General features: G+C 45.8%; 2 protein-coding genes across 3 annotated transcripts in view; one reads left to right on the forward strand and one right to left on the reverse strand.

Moving 5' to 3' along the window:
* Positions 1-5136: 5136 nt before the first annotated feature.
* LOC125944120 (uncharacterized) lies at positions 5137-17225 on the reverse strand. The gene is made up of 4 exons (XM_049664117.1): positions 13558-17225; positions 12190-12432; positions 5678-5757; positions 5137-5273 (listed from the first exon to the last, which is right to left on the reverse strand). Exons 1-4 carry the CDS (start codon positions 17223-17225, stop codon positions 5137-5139), a joined length of 4128 nt encoding a protein of 1375 aa, XP_049520074.1.
* The window catches only part of LOC119437693 (uncharacterized), a 30797-nt gene continuing 21430 nt past the window's right edge, over positions 8368-17734 (forward strand). Inside the window, exon 1 of one of the 2 annotated variants that reach the window (XM_037704678.2) lies at positions 8368-8506. The gene's annotated coding sequence lies outside the window, so the exon portion shown is untranslated. Of the gene's footprint in view, positions 8507-8548; positions 8732-17734 lie in introns of those variants that run through there. The other variant, XM_049660776.1, reaches the window with a different exon arrangement.

Raw genomic sequence — 17734 nt, forward strand, 5'->3', positions numbered from 1 at the left:
GCGCGTGTGCGTGTGTGTGTGTGTGCGTGCGTGTGTGCGCGCGCGCGTCTGTTATGCGTCCTTATTGTGTCAGCGATTTGCAAAAGTGTTTTTCCATTTGTTTCCGGCGTGCGCGAACGCCAGATACTACACAAAACTCAATTTGAAATTAACGGAGAAATAACAAAGTAGTTCGTGCAGTGATGATTCAGGGCAAGGCAACGCTTTGCGATGCGTTAAAAGCTGACCTCGAAACGATATGCTGCATGTTCGTCATTTAATGACCCTGCTTGAATGTAGGGACAATATTTTGGTCGTTTCGAGGTCAGCTTTTAACGCATCGCAAAGCGTTGCCTTGCCCTGAATCATCACTGCACGAACTACTTTGTTATTTCTCCGTTAATTTCAAATTGAGTTTTGTGTAGTATATACACAGATAATGGTTCCCAAGTTGCCACGCTAATTTCGTTTTTGCCGCTGGTGAGCATATATGAGGCTTTTTTACTACGTCAAGCTCTGTCAGCATACAGTGCACGAGTTGTGAAAGACTTAATTAGTGCAAATAATTTTTCAAGCAGCAATTGTGCTGATCGTATGACAGTTTTAGTGATTGATGGTTGTGCAATTTCGTTATTTTGAATTTTTTTATCATAGTGCGTTAGATTTTGGATGCTGTTTTGGCTATTTATTCTCCAATTTATTTACACTGTTTGTGGTTTATTTTATTTTTTACATGTGGGCATGCATGGCCAGTTCATGCCTACCTGCTACAGTTTGACATAAACAGGCACTAACATACTCTTAAAAGATGGGCAATAAAAATTGTCTAGCAGATTTGATAGTCTTGTGGGGGCTGTGACATAATTACTAACGCGAACAAGACTAACGGAAAAAAGGTTGGATAGGACAGAGTCTGTCCTAGCTGCCCCACCTTTTTTTCCGTTGTTCGCACTAGTAACTATGTCAAAGCAACTGCATCAATACCAACTAACCCAACTTTCTTCATTAATTACTCGTCTTGTGGGGGGCACACTTAGCTGTTTGGAAAATTTGCTGCTTGAAATTTGTGTGTTGCTACCTCTGACTGACATCTCTGAGGCAAGCAATATGATTAGGATGTGACAAAGTGCGTGCATCTTCTGTTACTGATCAAACTGCAGGCAAAATCATTTGCCAACTCAGCTTTGTTGGATGTTTTTTCAATGAGCTATAATCAAATTGCCAGCCTTTTATTCTGCATAAAAACAAACCTATAGCATTTTTTTCCGAAACTGTGAAGGTACCCAACCCTATATTGTATTAAAAGCTTCGGGTGATCTACTCTGAACGAGGGACATGCTCTCGAACAACAGCTTTCGGCAATATCACTGTCAGTGTATGCTTATTGGCTGGTTGAGCAATGCGTCACACGAAGGCAATAGTATTGCCCAAAGTGATTATCCGAGAATATGTCCCCAAGTGAAAATCATTGTATCATTAGGACTGACATGAGCTTTGATGGGGATGTGTGTGTCCATTGTATGAAATTGCAGAAATTAAACACTGGAGCTCTTATTCACTATGCAATTTATGCTGTTATATGTGGTACAATGGTTCGACGTCATCATACAGCACATTGATTATGTCCTTGCATGTGCTACAAACGACTGGTCATAAAGTTCACGAGTTCATAAAGTTAATTCACGAGCTTTTGTATGCACTACGACTTAGGTGCATGCACTTTGTATGCAATTCGTAGTCATCGTCAAAGATCTCGTTGCTCATATGACTACAGTGTGTACACATCACACGCTATCTCGCACACCTCGTACATAATCTCGTTAGGTTGGCACAGCACATCTCGCACATGCGTACATCTCGCACATGCATTCTCATAGCACATCGCATAGATCTTGTACACTTCGTAAAGTCTACGCAGCTCATGTGTACAGATCTCGCACATTTTCTACGATATCTCATAATCAAAACATGGCTTCAAGGCCCACAAGGAGCTCTTGGTAGGCCAGGCACAGTTCAGTTGTAAATCAAATTGGTAAGTTTTGAAAGCACCAAAAATCACTTTTGTGTGTGTGTGCTGCAACAGTAGTATAGTTTCTGCAGCCATGATCTATGCAAATTAGGTATTTCAAAGCATTCTTTATTGGAAATTTATATGCAAGAGAGCATTTTGATTCCACCTTTGCTGCCTTTTAAGCTCACAATTTCGTCCAAGTATTAGCCTGTTCTTTGTGCTGCTTGCGTTATTTGAAAATTAGGCGTACTACATTTAGTAATGCTCTCAAAAAAAGCATATTGGTCCCTGTATGCATTTTAAAACGTTTTAATTTAGATGTTAACTAAAACAATGTTATATTTGGTTGCATTGATAATCAAGCTTTCCAAGTTATCTGTAAAGAAGTTGCATTTACTAAGGACCCACTGTATTAGTCATATTTATGACAACGACACTGAATCACATTTGTATTTCTGAAATTAACTCTATTTTATTTTACTGCTTCCTTAAGCATCTATCAGCCATTAGGGAAAGGTGTGTCTCTGTAGAGACAGGAAACCGCCTTTCTGCATGCTGTTTTCTCTTGCTTAAAATACTCTCTCCACACACTTGCACTCAGTTCTGCTTTCATTAGTACTGCATGCAACCGTTTAGAATGCAGTTTACCCGAGGGAATAGTGGTATTTATTGGCTGTATTTGGTCATGGAAATGGCATATGTGGCTTTTGCATATGAATACCTGCAGTTTCATACCACTGCAAGATAACTGGCACATAAGATGCACATGCAATGCAATCTACTCATGGCCTGCGGATCAAGGAAAATAGAATCGTAGATTTGTTGCAATACGTCAGACAGACATGCTTATTAAGTGCCATGCTACAGCCAGCATGCACGACATAGTATGCCAATGATAATCCACTAGTATCACAAACATTTTGACTGAAAATGTAGATCTATTTACAGGCATGGTGCTCAAATGTTGAAAATGGCTGAACAAAACGAGTGGACTGCAGTGCATTCTGCGCACACAGTGAGTGCTTAGACTAAAATGCTACACTTGTTTAAGCTGTATCTTCTTAAAAACAAAGGGCATAATGAAGAGTCGTTTTTTCTGCCACGCATGTGTAGCAACAGACGTCATACTTTGCATGAAAGCCTCGCATGTTTCATTACCAACTTTGGTACAGATTCAAGTTGGTTAGTGCTGATGCCACTTGATCACAAAAATGTATATACCTGCATGAGCTTGGGCAAAAACTGTTGTCATGCAGATTAAAAGGAATGTGTGGGAGAAAAATATAAAGAGTACAAATACATTTCTTTGTGAATGTTGGGATAACTATTTCGGTACAAAACGTATTATGTTGCACTGTATTTATTACTTCTTTAAATGATTATCAGTTTGGTATCTGTGCAATATTACATTTGCATGGAATCAAGGCCTTGACAACAGCTCATCTGGTTGGGAATTACCTTGGCACAAGAAAGACACTGACCACAGTCTAATTGAAAATTTGACTGTGGTCGTTTCCTTTCTTGTGCTTTTGTAGTGACATGTAAATTAAGAACTAGACTTTCCAGGATTGTAAACATGGCAAGTAGAGCCAACTATAGCACCTGCAAAGCTGAAACAAGCCTTAACATTGAATGTCTACACTGCATCTACAGCAGTGTTTCCCAAGGTGGCTACTAGCCGTAAGTAGAAGGAGCTTTAGCTGAGCTGCCAGCTGGCTTGTAGAGGTCTAGGTCTAGAGTACAGCTTACAATAAACAGCTACAAACTGTGGCCTTAGCTAGACCAAGCTGGAATATACACGTCTAACAGCTAGCTACGCGCTTCTTGCGTTGGTCTCAGCGTACAGGGGTGAAGTCGGCAAAAACAAATGCATGCATAAGCAAACCTCTTGAATAAATTTACAAGCGGAAATTGGAAGCAAAAGCTCACCGCCGATTACGATTTTCCCTAATGCGAATTTTGAGCACAGCTGTTTAGCTGTTTTGAATTCGTGATCTACTTTGGCAAAGCATTCGATTCTGAAAGACGGGCTTCTCTCGGCGGCGGCACTGAGACCTCTGCTTGGGCAGCTCGTATAGCAACAGCGGCAGACGAAGCATTTACACTGGTTGCAACGCTCATTGTTTCAGAAAGACAGCGGGAACATGGGAATGTGCAAAGCGCAGTGGGTCGGAAGCTCACGCCAGCACTTGTCTGCATGTGGCACTCCGCTTTGCTCATCACCCTATCGCTATACTCTGTTCCTCCGCTTTCCTCTTTGCACTGTCTTCGCTCAAGCAGTCTTTCATCCCCCGCTGTGCTCGTTCGCTCGGTTACGCTGACGCTCAATGAAGGAATGGGCACCTAAGAGATGCGCTCTAAAAACTGAAATAGTACACATTGTAGTACAACCGGCTACCGACACTAGCTCTGCATTTCCCCCCCTTCTATCCCTGCCCACTTGGCACAGAATGGAAAAATGACATCATTCGAGGTAGCGTGCTATGTTGCTCCTTGAAACAAGCATTGCAAGATGAATAAACACTCTCGTTCAAACTGATGGGAAGATGACATATGGCTCTTGCTACAGGCAACATTGTGAACCCAGGAGACAGCGTCATCACAGCCACATGATGACCATCTTTAGGGGAAAAAACATCAGAAGAGTGCAAGAATGTCACAGGGCATATGGTTTACTCTGCATGTCGTAAAACTACAAAAATTTAGACGTACAAGAATTCTCACATTTTTGCCTATAATTTGTTTTATTGGCGACAAGGTTTCATCACTCATGGCGAGAGTGAGGGCGTTGTGAAACGCGCTTTCAATCTGCTCCCGAGGCAGTGCTGAGGCCATTCACCTGTCCATGAGCGTCGCTACCTACATCGCGTTACGCTTCGATTGCGTCTACAAAGATGTCCACTGTGTCTTGGAGAGTGCAGTTCTTGAACAGCTCGCCGAACCATCTGGCCTTTTTTTCCCGTTGCAGTACGACTTGGACCACGACGCTCTGCTCAAAGCTGGATAGGAGACCCGTATTCAGAGTGTGGGAAGAATGTGCCTTTGATGCCAGACAGCTTCCTCCGCGCAGACAACTCCTTTGGGTCAAGTAGGATCTCGGCGATATTCTTGTCGGAAAGAAAAACCTAGTCTCTGCTGTCATTGGCCTAGGCAAGTTCAGCACTTTGCACTCTTTTGACATTGGTGGCCCACCACTTCCTGGCGTAGTTGGTCGTCTTTGCATTTGGCTGGGCATCAAAGTGGACCTTGTCCCCGACGCTAAAGAGGTCGGTGAGGCTCTTCTCTGGTTGAAGCAGGGATTTGTCAACGTTATCAATACAAAAGTGGGCACAATCTTTATTGCCCTGACTGACTGAATTTGAATGCATGGCTTGGATTGTGCCAGGATATCGACTGGTCATGCCATCCCTATCTGGTTGGCAGGCCGCCTGCTTCAGTGCAGGGTTGTTGGTGTGGGTCATTTTTCTTGACAGTTCTATACGAGTGGCCTGATACGTGGCTGTGTGGCCTGGTGGGCTTTTCACTGCGTCTAATACAACGATACGGTGATATCGTTGTATTCCCCGACTTTGTCAGGTCATGGATGCCTCAGTGTTACGCCCCTTTACTACATTGCACAGCTCAATGGATGCCACAATATTCCGCCCCTTTGTTACATTGCGGAGCACAATGGATGCCACACTGTACCGACTCTTTGCTTATGGCGTTGTTGATAGCCCAGTGCGATGTCGTCATCTTCCGTGGACATGGCAGCTGGCAGGTGCACACTGCAGAAGGAACAATTTTTTACAATCATGCAACCTTTGCCAACAATAAAGGACATGTATCCAAATGATCCACTTGGTAGTATATTCTTTAAAGGTTTCATTACCTTGAGCTGCAATTATTACAGTGGCGTAGTTGATGAGACAAAGGAATATTTTTTAAAGGAATAACATTTAAAGGAATAGCATTTTTATTTGTTTGTTTTATGCTTAATATTCAGTCATGGTTCGTGAAAGACTAGATTCACTTTGCACAATTTAGGTGGCAACAGAAACGCAGTTTGAACAAAGCCTTATACCTTTCCTTATACCTTTTATACAACAATGCGCTAAGCTTGCCAGGTTCTGCAGGGACGTTTTGCTGTGTTGCCCTGGCCTTCAGCAGTAGGCGAGACTCGTGTGGCGTCTCAGGAAAAATGTCTGTTTTGAGTGCAAACAAATCGCTACTTCTCTTTTACCATGAAATTCTATTGTGAGGGAACAATATAAGGGTATTACATTTCGTGCTTTTTTAGTATATGAAAGTGAGTGCACGTTACAATTAAGAGCACACTACACCTTCAATTCCAGTCTGAAAACTAAGGTGCATATTATAAGCAAAGGCTCGTTACAATCGAGTAGATATGGTAATTTCTCTTTCAACTCTACGTGTGGCAAACAAAGAGGTGTACTTAATGCGACAAATGATACAAGCAAATTCACAAGAAATACATCCATTTAACACACAGCCATATTACACACGTATGGAAGCCCCAGGGTGGATAAATACGAAATAATCATGTAGGACCTGGTGGCAAATTACATGAGTCAGCATTGATAACCTTCTGCTTCAAATTGGGGTACGTCTGAGTGAAAAGCCCCAAAGGTCGACTGCTGAGAGTTGGAGGCGTTCCCCCCACATGGGGAAATATACATAAAATCACAGACAAATAATTCTGAACCAAACACTTCCTATGATCCTAAACGAATCCAATGGGGTTTAGGAATTTAAGTTTCAATTACAGTTGCCCAAACTCACGGGATCAAATCCCGGCGACGGCGGCCTCATTTCTATGGGCGCGAAATGCGAAAACATCCGCGTACTTAAATTTTAGGTGCACTTTAATGAACCCCAGGTGGTCCAAATTATTCCACTACGGCGTGCCTCAATCAGATCGTGATTTTGGCACGTAAATGCCCCATAATTTATTTTTTACAGTTGTCCTACTATATAATGCACACGTCCACGCGCTTTTTTTTATTTCCCCAGAAAATGTGCATCTAAATGCTAATTAAGATGCCTATATGCAATAACTGCATGTTTTGCATCTGCGCAAAGCAAGATCCAATTTCTCGATAGCAATGGCTCGATCGAGTTTGCGCTAAGGCCCCAATGGAGACCGAGGTATTGAACACCTAACGCGCTCGATAAAAAAAAAGACAGAAAATATACTATTTGGGTCTCCAGATTTTTTTTTTTCTCTCGCATGCGCGCAAGGGTCGGGCAAGTACGAGAAAGAAGCTCTCTTGCTCAAAAGCGCGTACGCCATCTTTAGAGGAACGCGATCCGGTGTTCTGCTAGCCGAGTAATATTGGGATATTTTTACCCCAACGCGGGGACGATTTAGCGCCACACGTCTTTTGGACTGCCTTCGAGAACCCTTCCGAGCAATGATGCCACGTTAATAGCGACTAAAACGCCTAAACAAAGTGCACGTGCCTTAACAGCGAACGCACACTCAGCCTCGGCATCCGAGACACCACGGAGTCACACAAATTCGCCGGTAGTTTATGCGCAATCGCGAACAATTACACTCACAAATAACGGCATCTAGATATATAAATTTAAGGCAAAGGTGATCTTCTGTATCATACTTTAGCGTGGCGTCGGCAATCGATCACTGCTTCCATAAAATAAAGTTTTGCGCAAACAGCACAACTTCCTGGACGATGACGTTCATGGTGGAGTAAAAATAAAACGCATACCACTGACAGCTACACCACTTGTAAATACGCGAGTCGCGTGAAATCAAAGAGCAGCTTACCAATGAACCGATGACTGCTGCTCTCGGCCGTGCACACAGCTCTGAAATGATGGCGTTCGAACACTATGGCGAATACAGCACGACACGCGTGAGGGTGAGACCGCAAACAGTTGAATTCATAAACAGTTTCCGTTCCCGCGAATCTCCTGAAGTGTACGGCATGTTGACCTTGCTCAACGACACTAATGAACAATGCATCGGCACGATGTAATGCTTGCCACTAAAGTCATCCGAGAAGACACCTCACTTCCAACTCACCTCAGACACGGCTTCTTCAAGCTTCTTCGCCTTGCCGGCACACATTCTGTCGATTCTGTGCTGCCAGCTCGGTTAGGGACGAACGGCGCTAACAACTTTCGTGCCCGTAGTACCTAGGCGAAGAGAAATTTCAGGGACCGAAAGTGCCGAAAGTCCCCACATTTCTCTCTTGCACCCACTACTCCTCGCGCATGCGCAGAAAGAGCGGAGAATTCCAATTATGATGTGCAAGTACCCGAGACGGTGCTTTCAGCCAATGAGCGTTGTGTATGCAGTCTTTCGGACAGTCCGGGACTGTCAGGAACGGATAATCGAAGAAGGGCCCACTGAGTCCCCTGCCCTCGTAACCGTAGTGGGCTCAAGGTTCTTTATTCTATGGTGGGCCGTAGTAGAGCCGTAGTGTGTAGTGTTCGAACGCCACCATTTCAGAGCTGTATGCACAGACGAGAGCAGCAGTCATCTCTTCATTGGTAAGCTGCTCTTTGATATCACGCGACTTGCGTATTTACAAGTGGTACAGCTGTCAGCGGTATGCGCTTTTTTTTACCCCTCCATGAAATTCATCGAGAACTTATGCTATTAGCGCAACACTTGATTATATGGTAGCCAGGCCATATGGTAGAGCCGGAGTTTTCGAACGCAGTCATTCCAGGGCTGTGTGCACCGCCGAAAGAAGCTGTCGATCGTCTTAATTGGTAAGCTGCTCTTTATTTCACACGACTCGCGTACTTGCGATGGTGCAGCTGTCAGCGTTAGGCTTTTTTTTTTTTTTCGTTTATTTTAACCCCTTAATGAACTTCATGAACTAGGAAGTTCTGCTATTAGCGCAACATTTGGTTTTATGGGAGCAGTGATCCATCTCTGATGCCACGCTGAACTTTGATCCAGATAATCGCCTTTGCCTTAAATTTATATATCTCGATGGCGTTAATCAGTGAGTTTAATTGTTCGCGATCGCATATCAACTACCGGCGAATATGTGCGACTTATGGCGCCTGTGTGCGTTCGCTGTTAAGTCACGTTCGCGAAACGTTTTAGTCGCTCATAGACGTGGCATCAATGCTCGGAAGGGTTTTCGAAGGCAATCCAAGACGTGTGGCGCTAAATCGTCACCGCGTTGGGGTAAAAATATCCCAATATTTCTTTTGCCCTTTTGTGTACTTGCCCGACCCTTGCGCGCATGCGAGAGAAAAATCTGGAGACCCAAATAGTATATTTCTTTCTTGATGCTCGATTGTTCTTGATCGCGATCGAGCACAATTGGTATTCATTATCTCGGTCTCGATCGGGACCTTTGCGCAAACTCGAGCCATTGCTATTGAGAAATTCGTTCGCGCTTTGCACAGACGCAAAACAGTTATCGCATATAGGCATCTTAAGTAGAATTTAGATGCAGATTTTCTGGGGGGGGGGGGGGGGGAACGTGTGGACGCGTGCATTCAGCTGTAAATAAAAATTATGGGGTATTTACTTTCCAAAACCACGATCTGATTGAGACACGCCGTAGTGGGAGACACCGGAATAATTTGGAGCACCTGGGGTTCTTTAACGTCCTGCACCTAAATATAAGTACGCGGGTGTTTTCGCATTTCGCTCCCATAGAAATGCGGCTGCCGTAGCCAGGATTTGATCCCGCGAAGCAGGGTAGCTGTAATTTAGGTTTGAATTGGCACTCTGAAATTATCTTACCTAATCCCCATTGGATTCGTTTAGGATCATAGGAAGTGTTTGCTTCAGAAGTATTTGTGATATGTATAGTTTCCCCGTGTGAAAGCCTCCAACTCTCAGCAGTCGGCCTTTAGGGCTTTTCACTCAGACGAACCCCAATTTTTAGCAGAAGGTTATGAATGCTGTCTGATCTTATTTGCCATCAGGTCCTACATGATCATTGGGTATTTATCCTCCCTGTCGCTGTGTAATATGACTGCGTGTTAAATGGATGTATTTCTTGTGAATTTGCTTGGATCATTGCAATGCATTAAGCACACCTCTTTGTTTGCCACACGTAGAGTTTGGAGAGAAATTACCATATTTACTCGATTCTAACGAGCCTTTTATTATATGTGCATCTTAGTTTTAAGACTGGAACTGAAGACGTACTGTGCTCTTAATTGATTGTAACGTGCGCACATATTTTCATATACTAAATAAGCATGAAATGTAATACCCTTGTAGTGTTCCCTCACGATAGACTTTCATTTTAAGAGAGCAGTAGCGATTTATTTGCACTAAAAACAAATTCATCTTTGCCCCAGGCATGTTTCGTAAACGCTGACCGAGGTGGGATTTGAGATTGAGGGTGCGAGATTTGGGAACCACCCACTGCAGTTTTTGTTCATGCTTGATTTCAATACTTATGCTGTAGCTAATTTTGATGAAAAAAAAATGTGCTTTAGAATGGAGTAAATGAAGTACTTTGTGCAGATCGAGCCCTTTCTTCTTTTGATATAGGCAGTAAGTCAAACTTTATTGGTATTTTCGTTGCTTAATACTTTATTAGCTTTTGCACTGTCCCTTTTTTAGTTTACTGCTGTACCCCATTTCTTTTTACAATATTACTTCTATCTTAACTTGGCTCTCTATTTTTTACACTGCACTTTTTTTCGCACTACTAGGCATTTCAGGTGTCCACAGAAAAGTGAGGAAGTTGCAATGCCGGTGGCTTTTCCATTCCCCCTTTGGTTCTCCACTATAAATGCAACATATTGCGACTACTATGCTTTGCATTTTGCTTTCAATTGTTTTCAAAGTTGTAACGACAAGAAGATATGGATGAAAAGGCTGTTTGAAGCGCTATAATTTGCCTTTTTAAACTTTATAGCAGTACTATTTATTGCTTTATTCAATAATTGCTGGTCAAGTAGCAACAGCATGGTGCTATATTTCCTTCAACGTACGACATATCATTAGTTTTGTACTTCTTTGGTGCAACGAGTTCAAAACATGCGGTAAATGCAGGGGTGAAAAAAGAGCGTAGGAACGGTGATACACAATCAATCAATCAATCATGTTTATTTGACAAAAGAGTGTCATCATATTTGTTTGTTGTTGCTGCACTCTATAGATTTTTTTTCTATAATGAAATACGCGACTAGCCTACCTATCCATCCTTGCTGTCGCCAAATGCAGCTTGTCTTCTTGAGATAGCTAGGGTGCGGTTACGAGGGTACCTTTACACGGCCACAAAAACAAAGGGACGAAGAAGGTCGCAAACTGCCGATGCATTTGCTGGTCCGTCTGGTATACAATTGGTCACCGCAAGCTAGATGAGCGCATCTGCCATTGTCTCTGCTTTTACTCCGTGCTTCTCCACATACGGCACTGGGAGCTTGGTCCGGTCCTATGCTGTTGCTTGTTTCAGTATGTACCGTCACCTTTTCTCCTCTATTAGCACGTCTGTTATCATGCAAAGCTTTTGATGATATGATGAAGCGCTGCTTCGATATCCACACCTACCCGTTGTTGCGTCTCCGCTTCCTTCAGGCTCGACCGGCGTACTTCATGGTAGCGTAGCGTTGCCGGCAGGCTGCAGGCGTCCGGTAGATCATGGCGACCAGGCAGGGCGAGACGATTTTAAGTGCGAAACTTGCACGGTTTATTTCATGTTGAAGGATTGTAAGAAGAGAATGGATATATGAGAAAAAATACTTGGCGGGGCCGCTTAAATAGGCCCTCTAACAATGAGGCGGAATTTCGCTCAAGTCACGTGACAGGCAAGTCCAGTTGGGGGGGTACGGCAGCATCTCCCTCTCGCCTAGGTGACGTTTCCCTGGCTTGTCCCCGCTGGTGGCAACCCGAAGTTCCCGAAGAACGTCATTTGCGGAAGGTGGACAGCTCCCCTAGGCGACGTTTCCCGGGCTTGCCTCCGCTGGCGGCAACCCAAGGCTCCTGAAGACGTTATTCGTGGAAGGCGGGCCTATTCGCCTCCCACGCACATGCACACAAAAGGATCAACAACTTGGGCGTCCCAGTCCCCGCACCTGTACACAAAGGGATCAGACTATACTGCATTCCAGATGCTCCTTAAGAACGTTTCGTAGAAGGCGGGCTTAATCTCCTCCCCGCACCTGCGCACAAAAGGATCGTCCCGCCTGCGACAACCCAGCACGATGGGGAGACCTCCTCCGTTAATCCATTTAACGGGCTGTCGTACGTCAACCGTAACAGCATCTCCGGCAGGGGAAGAAGATCCCGACGCGTAGGGGCCAGCAGCCACTGGGCGAGGGATCGGCGTTTCAGCAGCAGAACTTCCCTCTGTGGTGACGAACCCTTGGTTCGTAGCCTGCAGATTCCCTGGAGTCGTTCATCAGTTCTCGGGGTGCTCTTGTAGGCCTTCTCTCCCTGGTCCGGACCGGTGAAACAGGGCTTGCACACAGGTCTCGCAACTTTTCGTCTCCTGTTTGGGCACGCAATCACTCCAGAACAGTGCCGGACCCACAACCACAAATAAACGAGCACAAGGCCACTCTCCCCCAAGACACACCAGGCTTTACAAAAAAAAAAGAAAACTGCTACTGCTTTCCCATTCCTTTCGCGCGTCTTCCCCCTTGAACACTAAAAACAGCCATTTCCTGAAAGCTTTGGGTCGTGATTACAAAATCCACTGACAATCAAGTATAATTACGTGATAATAAAACAAAACGTACAAGAGAAACAAAATACTAACGTCAGAATGACGCTGAAACCTATAGTGAGCATGAGGTTTTCGCTACTCTACGGGCAACGACTCAAACCGTCGGCATTGCCGTTAAGTTTACCCTTCTTATAACGAATATCGAAAGTGTACTGTTGAAGAGCCAAGCTCCAGCGCAAAAGACGGCCGTTTTTTGTTGACATGGACTGCAGCCATGTGAGGGGACAGTGGTCAGTCTCTATGGTGAACCTTGAACCAGCGATATAGCAAGCTAGCTTCTGCACCGCCCATACCACGCAGGCGCATTCCTTTTCTGATGCACTGTATGCTTCCTCACGAACTGAAAGCTTTCTACTGGCATACAGTACGGGGTGTTCATTTTCGTCATCTCTCTTTTGACAAAGCACTACCCCCATACCCCGGTCGCTGGCATCACACTGAAGAATGAATGGCTTAGAGTAGTCGGGCGCGTTCAAGACTGGCTGACTCGTTAGTGCTTTCTTCAGCATACTAAAAGCCTTTTCTTTTGCGCCATCCTATCTTACCGTTTGCGGCTCTGTTTTTCTGAGAGCATCTGTTAAAGAACTTGCAATCTCGGAATAACGTGGGATATATCTCTGGTAATAACCTGCCAAACCAAGGAATGACCTGATGTCCCGCTTGGTGCGTGGTTGCGAGAAGTTGTCTATTGCAGCCAGTTTAACCTCTGAGGGCTGACGATGGCCTTGCCCTATTACATGACCTAGATAAGCTACCTCCGCGCGTCCCAATTGACATTTGGGAGCCTTGACAGTTAAGTTGGCCTCTCGTAGACGACACAACACAGTTCGAAAGTGTTGCATATGGTCTGCCCATGATGAAGAAAAGATTGCTATGTCATCGAGATACGGAAGGGCAAAGTCCTCCATTCCCCGTAGCACCTGGTCCATAAGGCTGGAGAAACAATATGGAGCATTCTTCAAACCAAAGCTCAGGACTTTCGGCCGAAAGGTTCCCATCGGGGAAATAAACGCTGCAAGCCTGCTTGCCCTCTCGGTCAACAGAACCTGCCAGTAGCCTCTGACCAAATCCAGCGTAGAGATGAAATTAGCACTGCTCACTCTTTCAAGTCTTTCCTCGATGTGTGGTATTGGGTAGGTCTGGTCCTTCGTGATTAAGTTGAGCCTGCGGTAGTCGATACATGGTCGTGGCTCCTTTCCTGGGACCTCTACCAAGATAAGAGGCGAGGTATAATCACTCTCGCCTGGCTCGATTACACCTAGCTCTAACATCTTGTTTATTTCGGTGGCCATGACTTGTCGTTGACGAGGTGAAACGCGATAAGCTTTCGAACGAACTGGGTCCGATGAGATTAACTCGATGTCATGAACGATCGCAGTGGTCCTGCCTGGTGTGTCCGAAAATATGTCTTTAAATTCACACACGAGTTCCCTTAGTTCGGCCCTTTGATCGGGATTCAACTCCGCCTGCTCTACTAGTTTGTCAATGGTCTCGTGCATGTCTTTTGCCCCCGTTATGGATGTTAACTCTGGAAAGTCGACAGGCATCTCCTCGGGTAGGTTCAGCGCCATGTTCACAATGGCCTCCCTCTGCCGGTAGGGTTTCAGTAGATTGCTGTGGTACACTTGTGGGGTCCTTCGTTTTCCCGGTACCGTGATTAGGTAGTTTGTATCAGATAATTTCTGAATTATGTCAACCGGTCCTTCCCATTGAACCTGTAGTTTGTTTTTCAAGGAGGGTTTCAGAATCATTACCTTTTCTCCAACTTCAAAGCGTCGCGTTCGAGCCGTCCTGTCATAGTAATGCTTAGCATTGCTTTGGGCCTTATGCATTTCCTGCCCTGCTAATTCTTGAGCTGTGTGCAGTCGGTCTAACAGCTCTAGCACGTATGCCACAACCGAAGGATCGTCGGCCCGGCCTTCCCAGGCTTCTCGAACAATGCGAAGAGGGGATCGAAGGCAGCGACCGTAAACGAGCTCCGAAGGTGAAAAACCTGTTGACTCGTGCGGTGCAGTTCGAAGCGCGAACATTGCCGCCGGCAAGCAAACCTCCCAATCGGCTTTGTGCTCATAACAAAGGGCTCGCAAAAGCCGTTTCATGACTGAGTGGACTTTCTCTACCGCATTTGACTGCGGGTGGTACACTGAGCTATGAATAATTTTAATACCGCACGTTTCCAGAAACGTCGAGGTCAGTGCGCTCGTAAAGACGGATCCCTGATCTGACTGGATTTCTGCGGAAAACCCCACTCGCGCGAAAATCGACAAAAGCGCGTTGACGATCTCCACCGAGCTGAGTTCTTTGAGGGGTACCGCCTCTGGGAATTTCGTTGCAGGGCATAGTACAGTGAGAATATGCCGATAGCCAGACTGCGTTGCAGGAAGTGGTCCCACTGTGTCTATTATGAGTCTGCGAAATGGCTCCGTGATAATGGGAACAAGTTTCATTGGCGCCTTAGCCTTATCTCCGGGCTTGCCTATGCGTTGACATGTGTCGCAGCTTCTCACGAATGCTTCCACTTCCCGAAAGCAGCCGGGCCAGTAAAATTCCTGCAGTAAGCGGTCCTTTGTTTTCCGAATGCCCATATGCCCCGTCCAAAAGCCCCCGTGGACCAAATGTAGGAGCTGCTCACGATAGGCAAGCGGCACCACGAGTTGGTCGAATTGCACTCCCTTTCGACTGGCGTACTTTCTATAGAGGACGCCTGCCCTCTTGAGGAACTTTACGTTATGCTTGGCCACACCTTCTTTCGCGTCTGGCCTTAGGTTCCGCAGGGTGGAATCTTTTTCCTGTTCAGCAATTAATGTGGCAGGGCTTACATTAAATAACGTTCTTCTGCATTCTGCCTCTCGAGACATCTCCGGCTCTGGCGATTTCCTGGCCTCTTCATTACCTAGTGTACTTTCCGCACTGTCCCCTATAGGGCTGTCCTGTTTGGTGCCGGTTGACAAATCTTCCGTCAAACATGTTTCCTCCACCACTGGACATTCGTACACGGCCTTGGCCGCGAGCTCTCTTGCCTTGGAACGAGTTAGGGCTTGGACTATTCCCTCACTAAACCCGATTCCCCTGCGTCGCAGCAAATCCTCGGATTTGTTAGAAAACAAATATGGATACTGCGGCGGGAGATGTGCCGAGACGGCGGCTTCAGTCTCCAGTACTCCGAAAGGGCCTTCGATGCTAATCTTTGCTACAGGGAGACAAACACTGGAGGCCTCCACGGCTTGCCTTATCCAAGCACATTCTCCCGTGAACTGGCCTTCCTCCACGTACGACGGGTGCACCACGTCCATCGTGGCTGCCGAGTCGCGAAGCACCCGACACGGTTTCCCGTTTACCATGAGGTCTCGAATGTACGGTTCTAGTAACTTCAGATTTTCCTCGTTTCTACATAGTGACATCAACACTAGTTTGGGATTTTTGCACCCCACAGAGATATGCCCCGTTTGCTGGCAGTTGTAGCAAACTACTGGTTTCTTTGCCTCGAAAGCTTTTTTCTTTTGCCTTTCTGCTTTCTGTTCTGGTGACTCCTCCTTTCCCTTGCTGTTCTCGTCACTATTTTTCACCGACTCTGACCTTTCCTTTGATTTATACTGACTTGACTTTGACCAACGCTCTGGCTTGTTGGGTCGGTATTTATTCATCTCCTTAGGAGCTTCTTTGCCTTCAAGGGCACGGCGAGTTACGTACTCCTCAGCGAGATCAGCCGCTCTTGTGATAGTGTCTACGCCTGGCCTATCCTGAACCCAATATCTGATGTTTTCCGGCAGCCGGCGGAAGAACTGTTCTAAGGCAACGCACTGCATTGTCTTTTTGGCGTCGCCGAGTGCACCCGCTTCTCTGAGCCATTCTTTCAGGTTTACCTCTAAGGTGTATGCGAAATCTGAGTATGACTCACTTTTGGTCTTTTTGATCTCCCTGAATTTTCGCCTGAATGCGTCTGCTGATAATCTATACTTTTTAAGCAGACTCGCCTTGACTTTATCGAAGTCCTCTGCTTCTTCTTTCCCCATGCGGGCTATGATATCAGCTACCTCTCGTGGCAGCAACGTAAGCAAGCGTTGCGGCCACGTGTTTCTGGCAAATTTTTCCTTCTCACACACGCGCTCAAACTGCACTAGAAAAAGACCTATGTCCCCTCCTACTGCGTAGGATGCCATCAAGTCTGTCATTCTGCGCTCGCTTTCTCGTGCCTCTGTGCTAGGTCTCTCATTATTTTGAGCCCTTAGCAACTCAATTTCTAGGCGCTTCATTTCGAGTGCGTCGCGTGCAACACGTTCGCGCTCTTCTTTGGCCTCACGCGCTGCCCGCTCGCACTCTTCTTTTTCTTCACGCGCTGCCCGCTCGCACTCTTCTTTTTCTTCACGCGCTGCCCGCTCGCGCTCTTCCTCCTTATGCTCAATGCTTTCTAAACATTCTTTCAGTTCATCGTCGTCCGCCCCGATCGCTTCGATAGCCTCAATGATCTTCGGTTTTCTCTTCGCTTCGGCAATTTGGAGGCCCAACTCTCTGGCCAAGTTTAACAATTCCGGCTTCTTTAGTGCCTTCAGGTTCATGGCTGCCCTTAGTGCTGCTACCTCTTCACTCTATAACAACCTTGACGTACTCAAAACTTCCGTCAGCGGTTAAAGAAAAATCGCTGCTCTGTACTTCCCAAAAATACGTAAAGCCTAGTGATATCTCAGTGAAGAAAAGCCATGCACTCACCATATGCAGTCATGAATCCTGACACCTTCCTTCCGAAGTTGTCACCAGGACCAAGAGGAGACGATCTTTTAGATGTTATCCAAAGTTGGGGCCTCCAGGGTAGCGCATCCCATCGCTGCCAAGCAGTTGTTGCGTCTCCGCTTCCTTCAGGCTCGACCGGCATACTTCACGGTAGCGTAGCGTTGCCGGCAGGCTGCAGGCGTCCGGTAGATCATGGCGACCAGGCAGGGCGAGATGATTTTAAGTGCGAAACTTGCACGGTTTATTTCATGTTGAAGGATTGTAAGAAGAGAATGGATATATGAGAAAAAATACTTGGCGGGGCCACTTAAATAGGCCCTCTAACAATGAGGCGGGA

The sequence above is a fragment of the Dermacentor silvarum genome, chromosome 1 (genome assembly GCF_013339745.2).
Source record: "Dermacentor silvarum isolate Dsil-2018 chromosome 1, BIME_Dsil_1.4, whole genome shotgun sequence".
Lineage (NCBI taxonomy): Eukaryota > Metazoa > Arthropoda > Arachnida > Ixodida > Ixodidae > Dermacentor > Dermacentor silvarum.